Source organism: Thunnus thynnus, chromosome 10 (assembly GCF_963924715.1).
Source record: "Thunnus thynnus chromosome 10, fThuThy2.1, whole genome shotgun sequence".
Lineage (NCBI taxonomy): Eukaryota > Metazoa > Chordata > Actinopteri > Scombriformes > Scombridae > Thunnus > Thunnus thynnus.
In genome coordinates, this window is record NC_089526.1 from 20,891,852 (window position 1) to 20,907,803 (window position 15,952).

Consider the following 15,952-nt stretch of genomic DNA (forward strand, 5'->3'; position numbering starts at 1 on the left):
TCACATTTATCCCTCTTTTCATTTCCAAAGCCTGCATCTTTTCCTCTCTTTTACTCCTCATATGCCTTTACTCATGTAGCCTCCTTTATCCATCCGTTCCTCCTTCATCTGTAGCTCTTTTCTTCCCCACCCCTCTTAATCTCCCCTGTCACTCACAGACCTTCCTTCACATCTCCATTTGATCCTCCTGTCCTATTGAACCACCTCTCTTCCTTCCTCCTTCTCATCTTTCGCTCATCCTCAAACAATTTCCTCTGCCCTCCTCCCTTCCCCACGCTACTCTTCTCTTTCTTCTGCCAAGGATGCGCATTATCTATACCAGGCAAGAGAGAAGAAAAACTTCACATCTAAATATCGGTTGTATATGTGTAAATTTAAACAGGTGAATGATAAATTCTGGCCTACGTAACTGTAATTTACATATTTGGCTGAATACAGTGTTTTTCTATAGAGTACTCATCTCTCTGAAAAAAAGAACAGAGGGACCAACACTGTGTGTGTGTGCCTTCGAAACTGTGACATCTGAGCTACCAGGACCTCCATTACCCCCACACACCAACCAAATTACAGCCGAGTACAACTATAACCTTGGAAAATTAACTCATATGGAACGTAGTTCAGTTATTCCTAGAGCTGAAATGATTTGCTGATTAATCAATCGACAATGCTGCAAAGACCTGCCGGGAAAATCTGTTTATTTCAGCGGCTAGCTGGACTACTACGTTACTACACCGAGCCATTTATTTCATTCTTTGGCAGTCAGACAGCGCGTGTTCATGTAATATTAATGACTGGTTACCAGCATTATTAGTTGCAAGTGCAACTAGACCTCATCTGTCAAAAATAATGAAAGACAGATGCAATAGAAGACAGAAATTATGATGATGTCATAATCAAAATCTCTCCTAAGTGATGAGATATATAGAGCTGCAACAATTAGTCGATTAATTGATTAGATAGAAAATTAATTGCCAACTATTTTGAGTCATTTTTTTAAGGAAAAAAGCAATGCCTCTTAAATGTGAATATTTTCTGATCTCTTTAATCTTTATGGTCATAAACTGAATATGTTTGGGTTGTGGACTATTGGTTGGGACAAAACAAGACATTTTTTTGGAATTTTTCGTCACATTTTTTGACATTTTATAGACCAAATGACTAATCTGAGAAAATAATCAACAAATGATGAAAATGATCGTTAGGCACAGCCCTGGAAATGTACAAATCGGTTTTGCCACTGTCCGATATTAACGTCATCGAGCAGGAAGACCAGTCCAATTAAACTATATCCAACCAATCAACACTAAAGAAAAATGTTTCCAAGCAGAGGAGGAGATGATAAATAATCAGAAATCATGGTGGTGTATTGCAGAAGAATATTTTATATTGTAAATAATTTTATCAAATATAAGAAACGTGCACTGTATTAAAGAATAGTTTATATCTGATAATCAATCATACAAATCTAATATAGTTGTGAATGGATATTGTGAAACAGAAGTACTCAAGTTTGCTTTCAGCTCGCATGTGGCATGATTCTATTGATAGACATTTTAGTACGTACTTGGTAAGGGGTGCTGTGCATAGATGCAGGCCCCCTTGCTCCAGCAGAGAGGGATGCAGCCGCTGTTTTCCATTTGTTCTGTAGAAGGAGCAGTTTCGGGTCTTGCCACAGGGCCCAGACAAAATTGCTGGGCCCTGAAAACAGCATAAGAGACTGGCTCTTAACCTGGCTGCAACTGTAGATAAATCCTGGTAGCTAAATTTGAATACACCAAGGAAAAGCCACTAGAGATATCCAAAAATCTTGTGAAAAAGGTCGAGATCTGTTATGCTGGTTAACACGCTGTCATTTGTTACAGTGGTTATAATATCCATTGTGCAACTTTTAAACAGCTCACTTGACAGCCAGAGGAAATGCAATAGAAAGAGAGAGAGAGAGAGAGAGAAAAAAAAAATCAATCAAAGCTAGTGTCCCAGGGTTGTAAAAGTGACTCCAGCGAAGCAAGGAGCCCGATAAGAGGAAACAGAGGATGTCAGATATTCTTTGTACTGTAAAATCTGGTGACACAGCAAGTACCCCCACAGGAGGCAGAGAATAAACCAGTCTGTTGCTGTCTATACTCTAGCAGCCACTCAACATCAGGGTCCAAGTCCAGCTGGTAGATATGCTCCAAATGCTTCACCTTTAAATAACACTGAGATAAAACTGACTCAGCTTGTTACATGCACAGTATCCCAGAGTTGATTTGAAAGTCAAACCTCCATCTGCCAGAAAGAAAATCCAATACTAAAACCACAGAAAGACACTTTTCAGTGCTGGAATCCCGCACCGATCACAAGACTGCGACTCACTCTCCAACAGTTTGCTGATACATCATTTACATGAAGATTTGAGGAAATAGCTTAGGGCCCAATTCTTCGTAATCAATCTGTCCAATGTATGTCATGACCTTTAACCCAGTGAAATATCTTCACCACTGTGAAACCTGATATGTAATGATCCTTTTAAGTACTTGTTCTTTTTGCCCTCCACCTCAAGGAGACAGAGCCCTTGATGGTGAAGATAATTCAGTAATTTGCTCGAGGACACTTCAGCAGGGTGGAAGCCTCCAAAAACAGACACTCAAGCCTGGTTCCTGTGGTTGAAGGATGATTTCTCTACACATTAGGCCTTCCCGCAGTCCAATAAATCCTCACAAAATATCATATTCAGGTCTTCAGCAAAGAGCTGCTGATCCAATTAATCCATCCTTGATGTGAAATTCAAAGGCGGCGGCTTCCCTGCAGCCATAAATCTCAAGTTGCAGGGTCTAGCGTTTTGTGTCAAACATCCACGTTACAAAACAACACTGACAGCCCTTTCTGGCAAAGTAAGACTCCATATAATCACATCAAAGCACCATTTTCCACAGAAGGTTGTAGTTTTGTTCTGTAATTCCACAATGTTGTCCAAAGAGAGACAGGCAGGACCGATGAGAGAACGAAGAAAAGAGAAACTGGCATCAGTGAAGAAAGAGATGCGAATGTAGGGCATAGAGGGGCGTAGAGAAATGGAGCATAGTGACGGAGAGGTACATGAGGGTGACCGATGGAGGAGAGAAACAGGCGAGGAAAGAAGGATGAAGAAGAGAAAAAAAAAGGTAGAGAGAGAGAGTAGGAATAGGAACGGGATGATCAAAGAAAGAAAGAAAGAATTAAAAAGAAAATATGAATAAGAAAGAGGAAAGGAGGAGAAATAATGAAGACAGAAAGTGGAGAGATCCTAGGGAGAAGCTAAGCCTCACATCCTCCAAAGCTTTCCCACAATGCTCTGAGCCCGCAGGAGTTAACCAGGTCAGAGCAGGTGTCTGATGTCAGAGAGAGACATAAAGTGACAGAGACCTCAAGAAAGAGGTGGTGCAAAACAAAGCCAGGAACAAAAAAAAACAACAACAAAAAAAAGCGGTGATGAGAAGCCAGGCGGGATGGGACTGAGTGGGTTGAAGAAAAAAAAAAAAAAAAAGATGCAGTAAATCTGTTTCGAAGTCAGTCAGCTGTGTATCGTTCAGTCCAGCTTCTGAGCGCTTTCTTCTGTAGCAGCGGAAGAGCAACTGGATCACGTCTTTCACAATCACACACAAACACACACACTGCCGCAGCCACACACACACACACACACTGTATATCCAGCGCAGTCCTTGAGGAGTAGAAAAGAGTGCACCAAAGAGTGAGAGTGTGTGTGTGTGTGTAAGCCAAAGAAAAGGGTTTACGTACGCAAAAATCTGAGCATGTGCATGTGGGTAAGCAGGTAGATAAGTGCGTGTATGTGTGAGAGAGATATATTGGAAGTCAAGCAAGTGTGTAAGCAAGTGTGTGTGTGTCAGCAAAGGAGTGAATGTGTCCACAAGATATTTAAAGTGAGAGTGTGGATGTGTGAGCCAAGTGTTTCTCCTCTGCCGTGTTTTTCGGTATACGCTGCTGTGACCTCGCTGCGAAAAAGCTGCTCCGCTCACTAACAGGCAGAGAAACAGGGAGGGAGGGGAAGACGGTGTATGTGTGTGTGTGTGTACGCGCGTGTGTGTGTGTGTGTAGGGCAGAGAAGGAAAGAGAGAAAGGAGGAAGAAAGAGAGATAGAAATATTGTAATGGAGACTTGATGCAGTGGAAAGTTAGTGAGCTGATTGGGCAATACTTATAAATATGCTAATAGGGGCACGCTCTTAATCAACACTCTAGCTGTAATAAACAAGCAGTCACATGAATTCACAAACCCAGCAGCCACACACACACACCCACACACACACACACAAACACCTCTTTTTACTAGGATCAGAGCTTAACCACTGAAAACATACATTCCACTCTTTGACCCCTTAAAACACTTGTTTTCCTTTCTACATCTTTCTCTTGTGCCTCCGCCTCGTCTGTCTTGCTTTCTTTTCTTTCTTTCTACGTCCCTCCACAGGCCACAGCAGGTCTCTACTGCCCTCTATCCTCACTACAAATAGGTTCTGAAAGCTGGTACCATTATGGATCTGTTTCTCGGTCATAAAAAAGATTTGTTAACAAATCTTATCAGACCTTTTTACCTCTCTTTACTCTTTTTTTATTAGCAAAGATCAATGGAAAACATACGGGTTGAGGGCTTCTCATTGGTTAATATGACAAACATCACCAGCAGCAGATTAGATCAGCTGTAGCTAATTAACGCTAATTTGTGCCTACAATGAAAAGTTAAGCTGTTCTTTGGTTAATGTGCTCTCTGCAGCCAGTGTCTGTATTCAGCCAAAGATTGTTTATAAGTCTACGGACGTACCGCTCAGTAACACCACTGTACAACCACAAGTGGACTGTGGACTTCTGTAGTTCAACAGGGACCAACATAGTGGTAACTCTTCTCTAGAGAAATCTCCCAGTCCATACCAACATGATCAACATTTTGATCTGATAAATAGATGGAATCAGGACTTTCAGTATTTGGAGTACGTAATTTGTGAAGTGCAGTAGATTACAGCGGTTAATTGAATGTGTCAGATACATTTAATTAATATTTCATATATTATGCTGCTCATCTCATTTTCAGGTTGTAAGTACAAGTTGTGAACATGAATCAGGCTGACACTAAAAACTGTAGTGTCTGTGCTTTCTCAGCCAACAAAAGGTGATAAAAACATCTTTGGGTTTATGTTACTTCAGCCTTTAGTTACTTTAATGTTGAAAGAAATATCTAATAAGACTCAATAAGGGATACAAAAGGATACGGATTCAATAAGCAGATTTGATACTGAGTTTGAATTTTATAGTATGCTATTGAACCCATCCCTAGTCCTCATTATTTTCTCTCCTGCAGCATATCAAGCTCTTCCCATTGGCATCAGTGGCATAATTTGTAGTAAATTACTCTCACACTCAATTCCTCTGATGTGCTAAAGCACAAGATGATAGAGAACACTTTCCAGCTACGCTTCCAGCTGCAAAACACTGACACCAATCATATTGTGATTATTTAGTGGATATTGCAATCGTAGCATAAAATGATATAGAAGTATGTAAATATATTCCTGTATCTTATATTTTCTACCAAATGAAGATGATTGCTAACATGTTGTTGCTTAATGTTACATCATATAAAAATGCTAAACACCAAAATGCCACAATTAAGAGCCAATTTTGAGAAGCAATGACTGTTTGCTTTTTGAAAACTGAAGTAGTTCATATAATTATATTCTTTTCTAGTTAGTTATGGAGCCCAAGTTTCCATCGTTTAACTAGATTTCAGACCATCAGCATTCCTCGTTAATAATGCTTTAGACCAATTCACAGCCATGACTCCTCATCCGTCTGCTTCATGTTTTGAGTCTTATCACCATTTGCAAAATTCTGTCCTAACAGAATTACAGAGGTTAAATGTTATGTTGAGTATGCTCAGTATTCTCAGGGCTGTGCATCCCACAGAAGCTCATTTCAGCCAGTCTGGACACTGGGAGCCATGCTGCTGTCACTTTCTAGCAAGGATAGAAAGAATCATCTCATTAAAAGTTTAAGTTAACCTCAATCTTAACCTCAACTTCGGAAACATTTCCTTAAGAAATCGTCATCTTAAGAAATGTAAATTATGTGTCAGTCCTCCTCAAGAATGACAAGTTCCCTGCTCCGAATATACAACATCCTCCAGGAAAACATAGGAACAACAGTTACCTAGCAACAGACATGGAAAGAGACTGGAGCTTAAGGGCCATAAAATGTCTATCTACTGAATACCTCTGCATGTATTCAGCTCTACCTCGATCCATTCCAGGACACACAGCAACACCAGGCAAATCTCTCCAATGTGTCATAAAAAAATAGATGGCTCACATTGAACTCAACAGTCAGAGTCATTTTCATTTAAGTGGTTGACACATAACCAAAAACAAAACTATATACAGCACCAGTCAGAAGTTTGGACACACTTTCTCATTCAAGTGAATGGGAAGGTGTGTCCAAACTTTTCACAGCTACTGTAAGTACAGGATACTTGATATTAAATATATACACAATAAGCACTCAAAAATTTACAGGTGAGCACTGCTGTAATAGCTCTAATCTAGAGGTAGAACTTCAATATGTTTACTTACTTTTAAAACTGTAAAAATGTTGAATTTCTACCATTAGACGCACAGTTCAACAATACTTACACCTAATTTTTTTTTTTTTTAAAAAAGGACAACCAAGTCTTAAATATTGTACTCACCAGTGTAGTATGATATTCTGGAAATATCTGAAACAGAAAGCGAGAGAAAACACAAGATTTTACTTTCAAATATGTGTACAAAACACTGTGTTAAAATGTTATTATTCACAGTCACAGTCCCTTTATGTAACGGGTCAAGTCAGGTTATCAAAAAGAACCAACCAAAAGTATAAGAATGTGGTGTTTCTTCCTGATCCTGGCCAACCCCAACAAATTCAGCATACTTTGTAATAACTGATACGCTCCTATCAAATATCTACTGTAACACTTGGTACATACAGTACTGTCTTGCATGCATACAACACTAAACTGTATCTATTTGCATGTAATGTAATGAGCTACTTGTTTTCCTGTAAATGCTTTAATGCCCCTAAACAGGTGTTTTCACATATTTTTCCTGATTATATCTCTACTCAGGACAGTGTGAGCTGGTACAGCAATACAGTATGTAACTCCCAGCATAGCTCCACCCAACTTTAACCTGTGCTGAGCTCTAATCAGCGAGTGTAACTGAAAACACCTGTGTGGATGTGCAGGACCTTCAAGTCCAATTTAATGAGCTTCATCTCTTCCCTCCGCAACACAACAGAGAAAGAAATGGAAAAAGGAGGGAAAGATGGGATAAAGAGGGAAAGAATAAATAAAAAGGGGCAGAAGGACACAAAGGTAGAGAGGGAGTCAGAAAGAAATGATGACCAGTGACAGAGCTCAACAGAAGAACTGAGAGAGGGGGAAACTGAATAATGAACGTCATAAATATAGCCCCTTCACAGGCAGAACACTAACTTTAATGACAAATTACTTAAAACAATTAATCAATTAATTTTTTGTTGGCCAAATCAAAACACTTAATTGATAAATCAAAGAGGACTTCCATCACTTGGAAAATCCAACTCTCCAATCAAACTGATTACAACGTTTAGTTGACTTGACTGACAAGAGTCAATTTCCAATCCCACTAAGCACATGCAGTGGTTTACGTGTCTGTCAGCACTGACCAACCAGCTACTGTGAAGCCGCTCTGATGAATCAGGAGCATTTGATTCGTGCTACAGCTGGAGCGAGGCACGGATCGTGACTTGGCAGAATATATCTGCTCTGTCATGCCGTAATAACTTTACCCACTGGCCTCATTCACCTCTTAAATCTGTCTCATAACCTCAGTCAGCTTCAACTCACCACCGCTCTCTCTTTCACCTCTTCACTCACTTTTTACTACATACTTATGTACAAATGACAGGAAAATGAGCAAGATGAAATGTTTAGGAATAAAAATACAGACATCTGTTACTTAGCAACAGTCATGTACGGATATGGATGACAAGATGTCCCAATTCCATATTACATACTAATACTTTTTACAGACAAAATTAATGTGCATTGGAGCTGAAAATGTTTGTTTTGATTGATTAGTCAATCAACAGAAGATTAATCAACAACTATTTTGATAATCGATGAATAATTTTAGCCATTTTTCAAGCGAAAACGCCAAACATTTGCTGGTTACATATTCTCAAATGTGAGGATTTGGATATTTCTTCATCAAATATGATGGTGAATCAAACAGCTTTGGGTTTTAGAGAAGACTGTAAGACAACAGAAGCAATATGAATACATCACCATAGGCTCAGGGAAATTATAATGCACATTTGTTTTTTAATTTATGACATTTTATAGAAAAAAAATGATCAATTGAAATGAATGAAAATAATTATTAGTTGCAGTTCTAGTGTGCTTTAGCTATTTGTACCACGCTACTGTTAATTAAAATGTAAGAGAGTACAACATGTTTTTACAAACACTAACAAAAGATCATTTGTCTCACCAACAATTAATTGGTTTTATTTTTGCCAGCAGTGAGTTTCACCTACATTTCCTTTGAGCACTGCATTGTAGGCGATGCAACACGCCCAAAAATCAAATACATGTGGGGTGGACACTGATACTTTAAATACGCTCAATATTGTATTTTTTCCTGTGCAAACACACTACTACTGAGTATGGCACTGGGTCACAAATGAAAACTGGTCCAAAGATAAACTGTGTGGGTTTATAATTTTGGTTATTACTTTAACTCAAACATTTCACTTGGTTTCCTTCACTGCTGTTTCATTGTGTGTTCTGACACTTCACATAATTTCCTCTAATCACATAATCCAATTTGTTCCTGGCAGAGTTTTGTCCTAAACGTTGGCTACAAGTAGGATGCTATTAACAAAAGCAACACCACTCCTGGCAATACTCTCTCTATCTCTCTATCTTTTATCTATTTATTTTTTTATTGAACCTTTATTTTACCAGGCAAGATATTAAGAACAGTTTCTTATTTACAATGACGGCCTGGCGAGTGCCAGAAGACACTTGAAAGGGGGAAAGAGGGTAGGTGACAACAACAACAAAAAGAAGAACAACTAATCAAACAGAAGTACACAATTACTAGTAGAACATATACAAGTATTGATCAAATAGAAGTAAAACATTTACAAGTATATCTTAATATTCATTACTGATAAATGTAACATTTGAGGTGGTGAAACACTGAGCAGGACTGGCAGTACATTCAGTGAAGAAGGACAAACATAGTGTTAAAAATAAACACAATGCTTGAAGACATATTGCCTTGAGAGTGGTCCACAAATTAGCCTCCTACATCTGCTTTTAGTTTATACGTTTACATTCAAATGTTCCAAATAACAGAAGTATGACAACATGCACATCACCACACCTACATATTTGGCCTTTTCTGAAACAAACTTCTCGGCAGACATATTTGTTCAACGTTACCGCAAATGACACAGCTTTAAACCCAACTTTTAATCTTTCACATCAACCAATAACGACTCAAAATGAGAACCTGTTATTAAAAGCAGCACTGAAACATCTGTCACTAGAACTGCTTACAACATTTTCACTTGGATAAACACTCCTCAGAGCTTTGCACTCCTACTCTATCGCATTCCCCCCCTCAAGCTCTCAGCCTTTTTCCTTCTCTCTCCCACTCAGAGTAGAAAACTATTGCCTCTGGCTATAAACCATAGAAGCTACGCTACAGTTGACACCACGCTAAGGGCATTGCACAATTCTCCATTCTCATCAAGACAATAACAACTGCTTTTTGCAGCCCCCCCTGCACTGATCCGCCTATCAGAATAGATTACAGTAGAATAGAGTGGCGCAGGACCGAGTGCAGCACCAGCAAAAAGAATAAAGTTACCACAGTAGCAGCTACAGCTTTAATGAGGTAGCTGCCCCTCTAAGTAGCAGCTATAAAAACATTATTGGAGTATTGGGACTACTGTAGAGATAGGAAAATATGGCCGAGGATGTTCTGATTTACACCAGCCACCTTTTTCATATCTGTATTTTTTTTGTTTGGCAGAAAAAGTGTCTACATGTGCTGATGTCACTCAATCAAATGAAGTTGTACACTCAATTCCCTGTCTGTCAATATAAATGTTAGTGCATAATGCAGACAGATCTGGTGGATAGATGTCAGCAGCGCACAGTACAAATCTTTTATGAAGTTTGTAAAGTCCCTCACATCTGTTCATCGCCAGCCATGAAGCCTGTTATCACTCACTGTTCGTGTTCATTTATTTCTTCCTAACATCTCATTCACACAGTTTTCCTTTATTCAGTCTGGGACTGCAAATGATTATTTTCATTATCTGTTAATCTATTGACTACTTTTTAAATTGATCGATTGACCTAAAAGTGATTCTTTCAAATTGCTCTTTTTGTCTGATCAACAGTCTAAAACCCAAAGCTATTTAATTTACAATTATAGCAGCAAACCCTCTCATTTGAGAAGCTGGAACCCAAGAATATTTGGCATTTTCACTTGAAGGATTAATCAATGACCAAAATAGTTGCCAATTAATTTTCTGTCGATCAACTGATTGATTAATCCTGTAATTGTTGCAGCTTTAATTGGATCTACGGCATGAAAGACTCGATTCAATGAAAATATTTCATGCAGAGAACATTAGATTAATTGAACATAACTCAACAGATTGATGTAAAAGTCAAGTTTTGAAGTATCACATTAATTAACTACCTGAATGTTTACATTGCTTTTGCAGAATGGTGGACAGTAACAAAGTACATTTACATGAGTACATGAGTAATGTACTTAAGTACATTTTTCAAGTATCTGTACCTTACTTGAGTATTAATTTTTTTGGAAACTTATGACTTTTACTCTACATTTTAAAGACAAATTGTAAAAATTGTACTTTTGACTGTACTACATTTCTATGAAGATTCCCTTTACTTGTTACTTTGAAGCTTAGCTTTGAAGTCAGCGGATTAATTTTCTTTTCTTTTCTAAAATGTGATAGGCCATGTGCTGTGTTCGTCACAGGAAAAAAGCCAATCACAGTAAACTACTCCTACGCTATCAGTAAAGTTCAAAGTTCTTAAACAGTTCAATTTAAACTTAACGGTGGTTATGATGGCTACGGCAGATAAAGATGACAATTATGACAACAATATAACATTGTATTGACATCAAAAAGAAAATGTACTTTTGAATACTTAAGTATGTTTAAAGCAAGTCCTCCAGTAACTCAAGTAAAAATGTGACTCACTTGAATTGGAGTAATAGTTGACCAGGAGTATCTAGGCTATACTTTGACTCAAGTAATGAGTTGTGTACTTTGTCCACCACTGCTCTTGCAAATAAAAATAAAGTGATTCAATAACAGATTCGTTAGACACTAAACAGAACAAATCTGGTTATCTTAACAATTTCAAGCTGCCACTCAGAACCCAACCCTATTATTTTATTATTTTAGGATCTGTCACTAATAAAATGATTCTAATATTTGTTTGTTCAAGATTATTATGTTTAAAGAGGCCAATTTGTTTGTGAAGTAGATCAAATCAATCATATGACTTATGAGCCATATTACCCATTGCATTTGAGGAGCAAATGTTTTTGGCTTTATAGAAAATCAACAGTTTTACAGGCCGAGACTGCAGCCTGCACTCTCAGATCCCCCTTTTATCTCCTCCTTTCCTCCCTATCTTTCTCTGAATCCACAGATTTATAGTGTCATTTTTTAAACTGACAATATTTTACACAAACAAGCTTTTTTAGGGCTTTACCTCAGTGTGCAGTGCACTGCACCAAAGTTAAGATTCAGACATTCATAAATACACTGATCCAAACCACCGCGTTTCCTGCCGAAACCTCACATCTCCCCAAATTCTTTCAGGATCTGAGAATTAAGGAGTTTTCTATTAGACCCATTCTGTTTTTGATATATTGCTCATGTTTTTATATGGATTCCTCTCAATGCGAGCTACTTACAAAAATGTTTCCACTGTCAGATATTTTTTATAAGAAACTCAAAACTTTGTGATAAGAAAAGAAAAAACATTCAAACAAAAATGTTATAACACTTTTCAGCTGGAGCTGTCCAGCCCTGGATTAATATATCTATTATAATATGTATCTTACTTTCACTTGATTTGGCACCAACATAGTTAAATAACCTCACAAGTGGAAACATCAGTCATATTTAAAAGTGAATCCAGTGCGGCTTGTGTTTATCCGTACTGTAAATATATTTGACTGCTACTTTACTCGTCTGGCTGCTGCTGTAATCAACACTTTAAGATGCACTTCAACAAAAGTTAAAGAAAGGTGTATATTGACTTTAAAACATTATGATACATTATGGTAATGAGGACTGAACAATATTGAGTTATTTTCCATCATTGTGAATTCTATCACAGGTGTTATTTCCTAATTTTAATCATGATACAACGGTTAAGTCAGATTTCTCTATAATAATTCCTAAAATGTTCAGTTTGTCTTCCTATTAAAATGCTGTCCAATGTGATGAATATCAGCTAAACAACATCAGCTGTTCTAATTATTGTCAAACAGATTTTTTTCTAAACCTTCCAGCTTAACGGTGATGTTAGATGTCAGTGGAGTGTCAAATATGTCACATAAACTTGTTGTTGCTTAGTAAAGATACATCTACAACTATGTATAAATCTCGACAGCAAAACTACATTTTGATAAGCTGTAATACAAGTCATTTCACAATCACTGTACCTGCTAATGAGAGCCAACCACGTGGAAAGAGTTACGTAAAACTGTGAGCCACTGATGCAAATAGGGGAGGACTGATGATGACACAACAGAAAGACATTTCCAGACACACTTTCACTAGTCATCCCAGATAGCCTCATACTGCTCTGTCCCAAAATAAGGCTACCACAGCTCCAACTGGACCGACCAGACCGTTAACGTGTATTTTTATATAATTTATCTTTTGACAACTTGTTACAGGACTATTTCATGAATGGAAGCATCAGCTAAATGACTTGGGAACAAATATAGCTCACTGTATAATGCAACTTCAAAATTCAGAACTGCACCCAACAATAAATTATTTCTATTTGTCATATTAGCTAATAAGTAGGAAAAATACTACACCACCCGTCAGGTGTCTTAGCTAACAACTATTATTGCAATAGCAGAAAACGTGGCCCGGGGCACAGGATGGGAGTTGGAGGTAGAACTGTCCTGGAATTCAGTACACCACAATAAAGTAACCACAACTAAGGCAAGACATCAGATAACGCAACTTAAATGAAACAGACATTAAGAAGGTGTGTGTGTTCTTATACACACAATGCATTTTTTTCCATAAATCTAACTAAGGATCATGAGTACTCAGCTGTGTATGCGGGTTTGTTCTCTACAACAAAATACAAACTTATCATCATTTATTTCTTTAGATTCAAGAACTTCAACTCAAGCATCAATTGTCAGACATTTGTAGTTTGTTTTTTTGGACTCTTTCACCAACACTCTCCCTCCTCTGCTGTCAACTGCAGGACTACATGTAGCGTGTTGCCCTGTGGACAAGGAAAGTGACATTTGATAGCTGTAGCCTGTGGTTGTTTAAATGCATTTATACGAGAACAGAAATCTGATGTTTAACTCTTTGTGGTACTGGTCTGACCAGACAAGGCTGCCCCAGAACAGTTGAGAAGACCAGATTCAAGGCTTTTTTTTCACTACTTACAGTAAACAATATGAGCCATATACAAGAATTTAAAATAGGCCGAGCTTTTTTTGTCTGTGTGAAAGCCGGTTTAGACGCAGAGGACGAGCTTGAAACGTAACTGGACAGGGCAAAGAGAACCATAATATGAGACAACCAATGAATTAAATCTTCCCCTTACAAACAGTCAAACTGACTACAGTGAATAAGCAGCAGAATAAACAGTCTTTTGTCTTTCATTGTCATAAGCGTCATTATGGGTCTATGAAGTGTGACAGCACTGTCTGGGAACTAGTGGTCGCAGTGGTAGTGATAGTCACAGTTATAATGACAATGACAGTAACAGCTGTAGCAACAGTAATAAGTGTAGTAGTAGCAGTGGTTGTTTTATCCCATCTTTAGGTTTTATAGATATAAAAAATACTGAACAAAAACTAAACTATACAGACAAGGTAGCAAACATTATCACTATGTTTCATGACAGCAAGCCTAGAGAGCAAGATCCAAACATTCAGGGCTTCAGATACAAACACTTCATTTGTTCCAATTTATTCATTTGTCAAATATGTTGTCAGAAGCCACCATCCAGGTTTATCAAAGGAAAACAGAGCAGGCTGACACTGTATCAGAGCCTCCTGCGTCTTTTGTTTGTGCTCCACACTCTACCTGTCTGTGAGGTTTTCACATGCAACTGCTTGCACAGCGGTGAGTAGCACAAATTCCTTTCCAGCCCTCAGCCTCTCCTGCCAGACCCTCTCTTTACCTGCCTAGCACAGAGCACCCATACGCCAGTCCAATCACAGCCAAACAGACTCTCTGAGCCATCAGTATGACTACACACGTACATACCTCCATTAGTGCAGCCCAGAAAATCCCAGAACTGCATGTTGGCAGGCGGTACGCAGAGGACTAAGCCTCTTCTAAATCACAGAAGCCTGTATATGTTCCCCTCCTGTCTCTCTTCACTTCCTAGTTGTACTGTACTCTGTCACTTATAGGAGAGGGAAAAAACACCCGCCCACTGATTGTTTCGGATTGACACACCTGAGGGCTGAGTTTCATTTCAAAACAGCTGCTTCCTTCTTCTAAACTCTTGTTTCAACTGCTCCCTCGCTTGCTGCCCATTTCATCCTCTAACTCTCTGTCTCTCATCTTTATCTCTCCCCGACGGAAAATAGACAGGTGTAAAGATCGATCTAACATCCTCAGTGTTGCTTTCCCCAGTCCCTGCCTCTTCAGATTAGTGGAAGTAATGGGAGAGGAGGCAAGGACAACAGACAGCAGAAAGCATGAGGGAGAAGTGAAAGCAACCATACAAGTCTCCCTAGTCAGCTCTTGTAAAAATAAGAAGTGGATGTATAACAATTATGATTTCTACTTACAAATTGCTATTTATATGAGAAAAAAACCTAAATGACACATGTTAAGACGACACTGAAATTCACAAATTCTGTTTAATATATCAGGAACAAATCACAGCACTGACTGGACATACAATCTAGCAAACATTAACTTTGATAAGATTTACACTGACATCATGTGTCCGTCCACTGGAAGGTGACTTCATAGAAAATGACAGGAACAGCGATTTCTTGATAATTCACTCACTCACAATCAAAGCTGTCCCACACTTTTTTTCAGGAATAGCTGTAAAAATGAATCAAATTTTGAGCTTTTTACTACAAAGTGAGCCGATACCAGCCTTGCCCGGCTTGTATTCAAATATAAAGACTAAAATATGTTCTCAGCTTCTTGTCGTCCAATATCAAATGTTGTCCTTTGTCCACAAACGTGTCAAAATATCCGAGGATACACTTCGAGATCATCCTGACCCAATGGGTTGCCTTCAGCTTGGCTGCGTGCTAGGGGACATGCACGGAGATGTGACGGGGGTGGGGGGGGGGCAACAATCACATAAAGGCAGGAAACAAGATGGGAAAAGAGCAGGAAAACAGAAATCTGTAGGAGACATGACAGGAGAGCTTTGACTCTAAATACTCAAAAGAAAAACAGACACATCCACAGGGCTGCTGGGACTAAGCTGTGCACTATGTTTAGTCCTGTGCATGTGCAGCACTACTTATCCCACCAAGCATGCTAAATTGATGATTTGTGCTCCTAAAACCTGGGCCTCCTTCAAATATTAATACATTTCAATGGGCCTACTAGAGCGATAAGTGTACAGTATTGTGGTTGACAAGGCAGCAAGC

The 15,952-nt window shown here is 38.5% G+C and overlaps 1 protein-coding gene across 11 annotated transcripts in view; it reads right to left on the reverse strand.

Moving 5' to 3' along the window:
• The window catches only part of LOC137191719 (focal adhesion kinase 1-like), a 65,385-nt gene that overhangs the window by 48,692 nt on the left and 741 nt on the right, over window positions 1-15,952 (reverse strand). For 4 of the 11 annotated variants that reach the window (XM_067602045.1, XM_067602042.1, XM_067602044.1 and 1 more), the window contains exon 1: window positions 1,565-1,708. In XM_067602045.1, the coding sequence (XP_067458146.1) occupies window positions 1,565-1,637 (73 nt within the window). In that variant the 5' untranslated portion in view covers window positions 1,638-1,708. Of the gene's footprint in view, window positions 1-1,564; window positions 1,711-6,714; window positions 6,742-14,591; window positions 14,698-15,952 lie in introns of those variants that run through there. The other 7 variants (XM_067602049.1, XM_067602048.1, XM_067602051.1 and 4 more) reach the window with 5 other exon arrangements.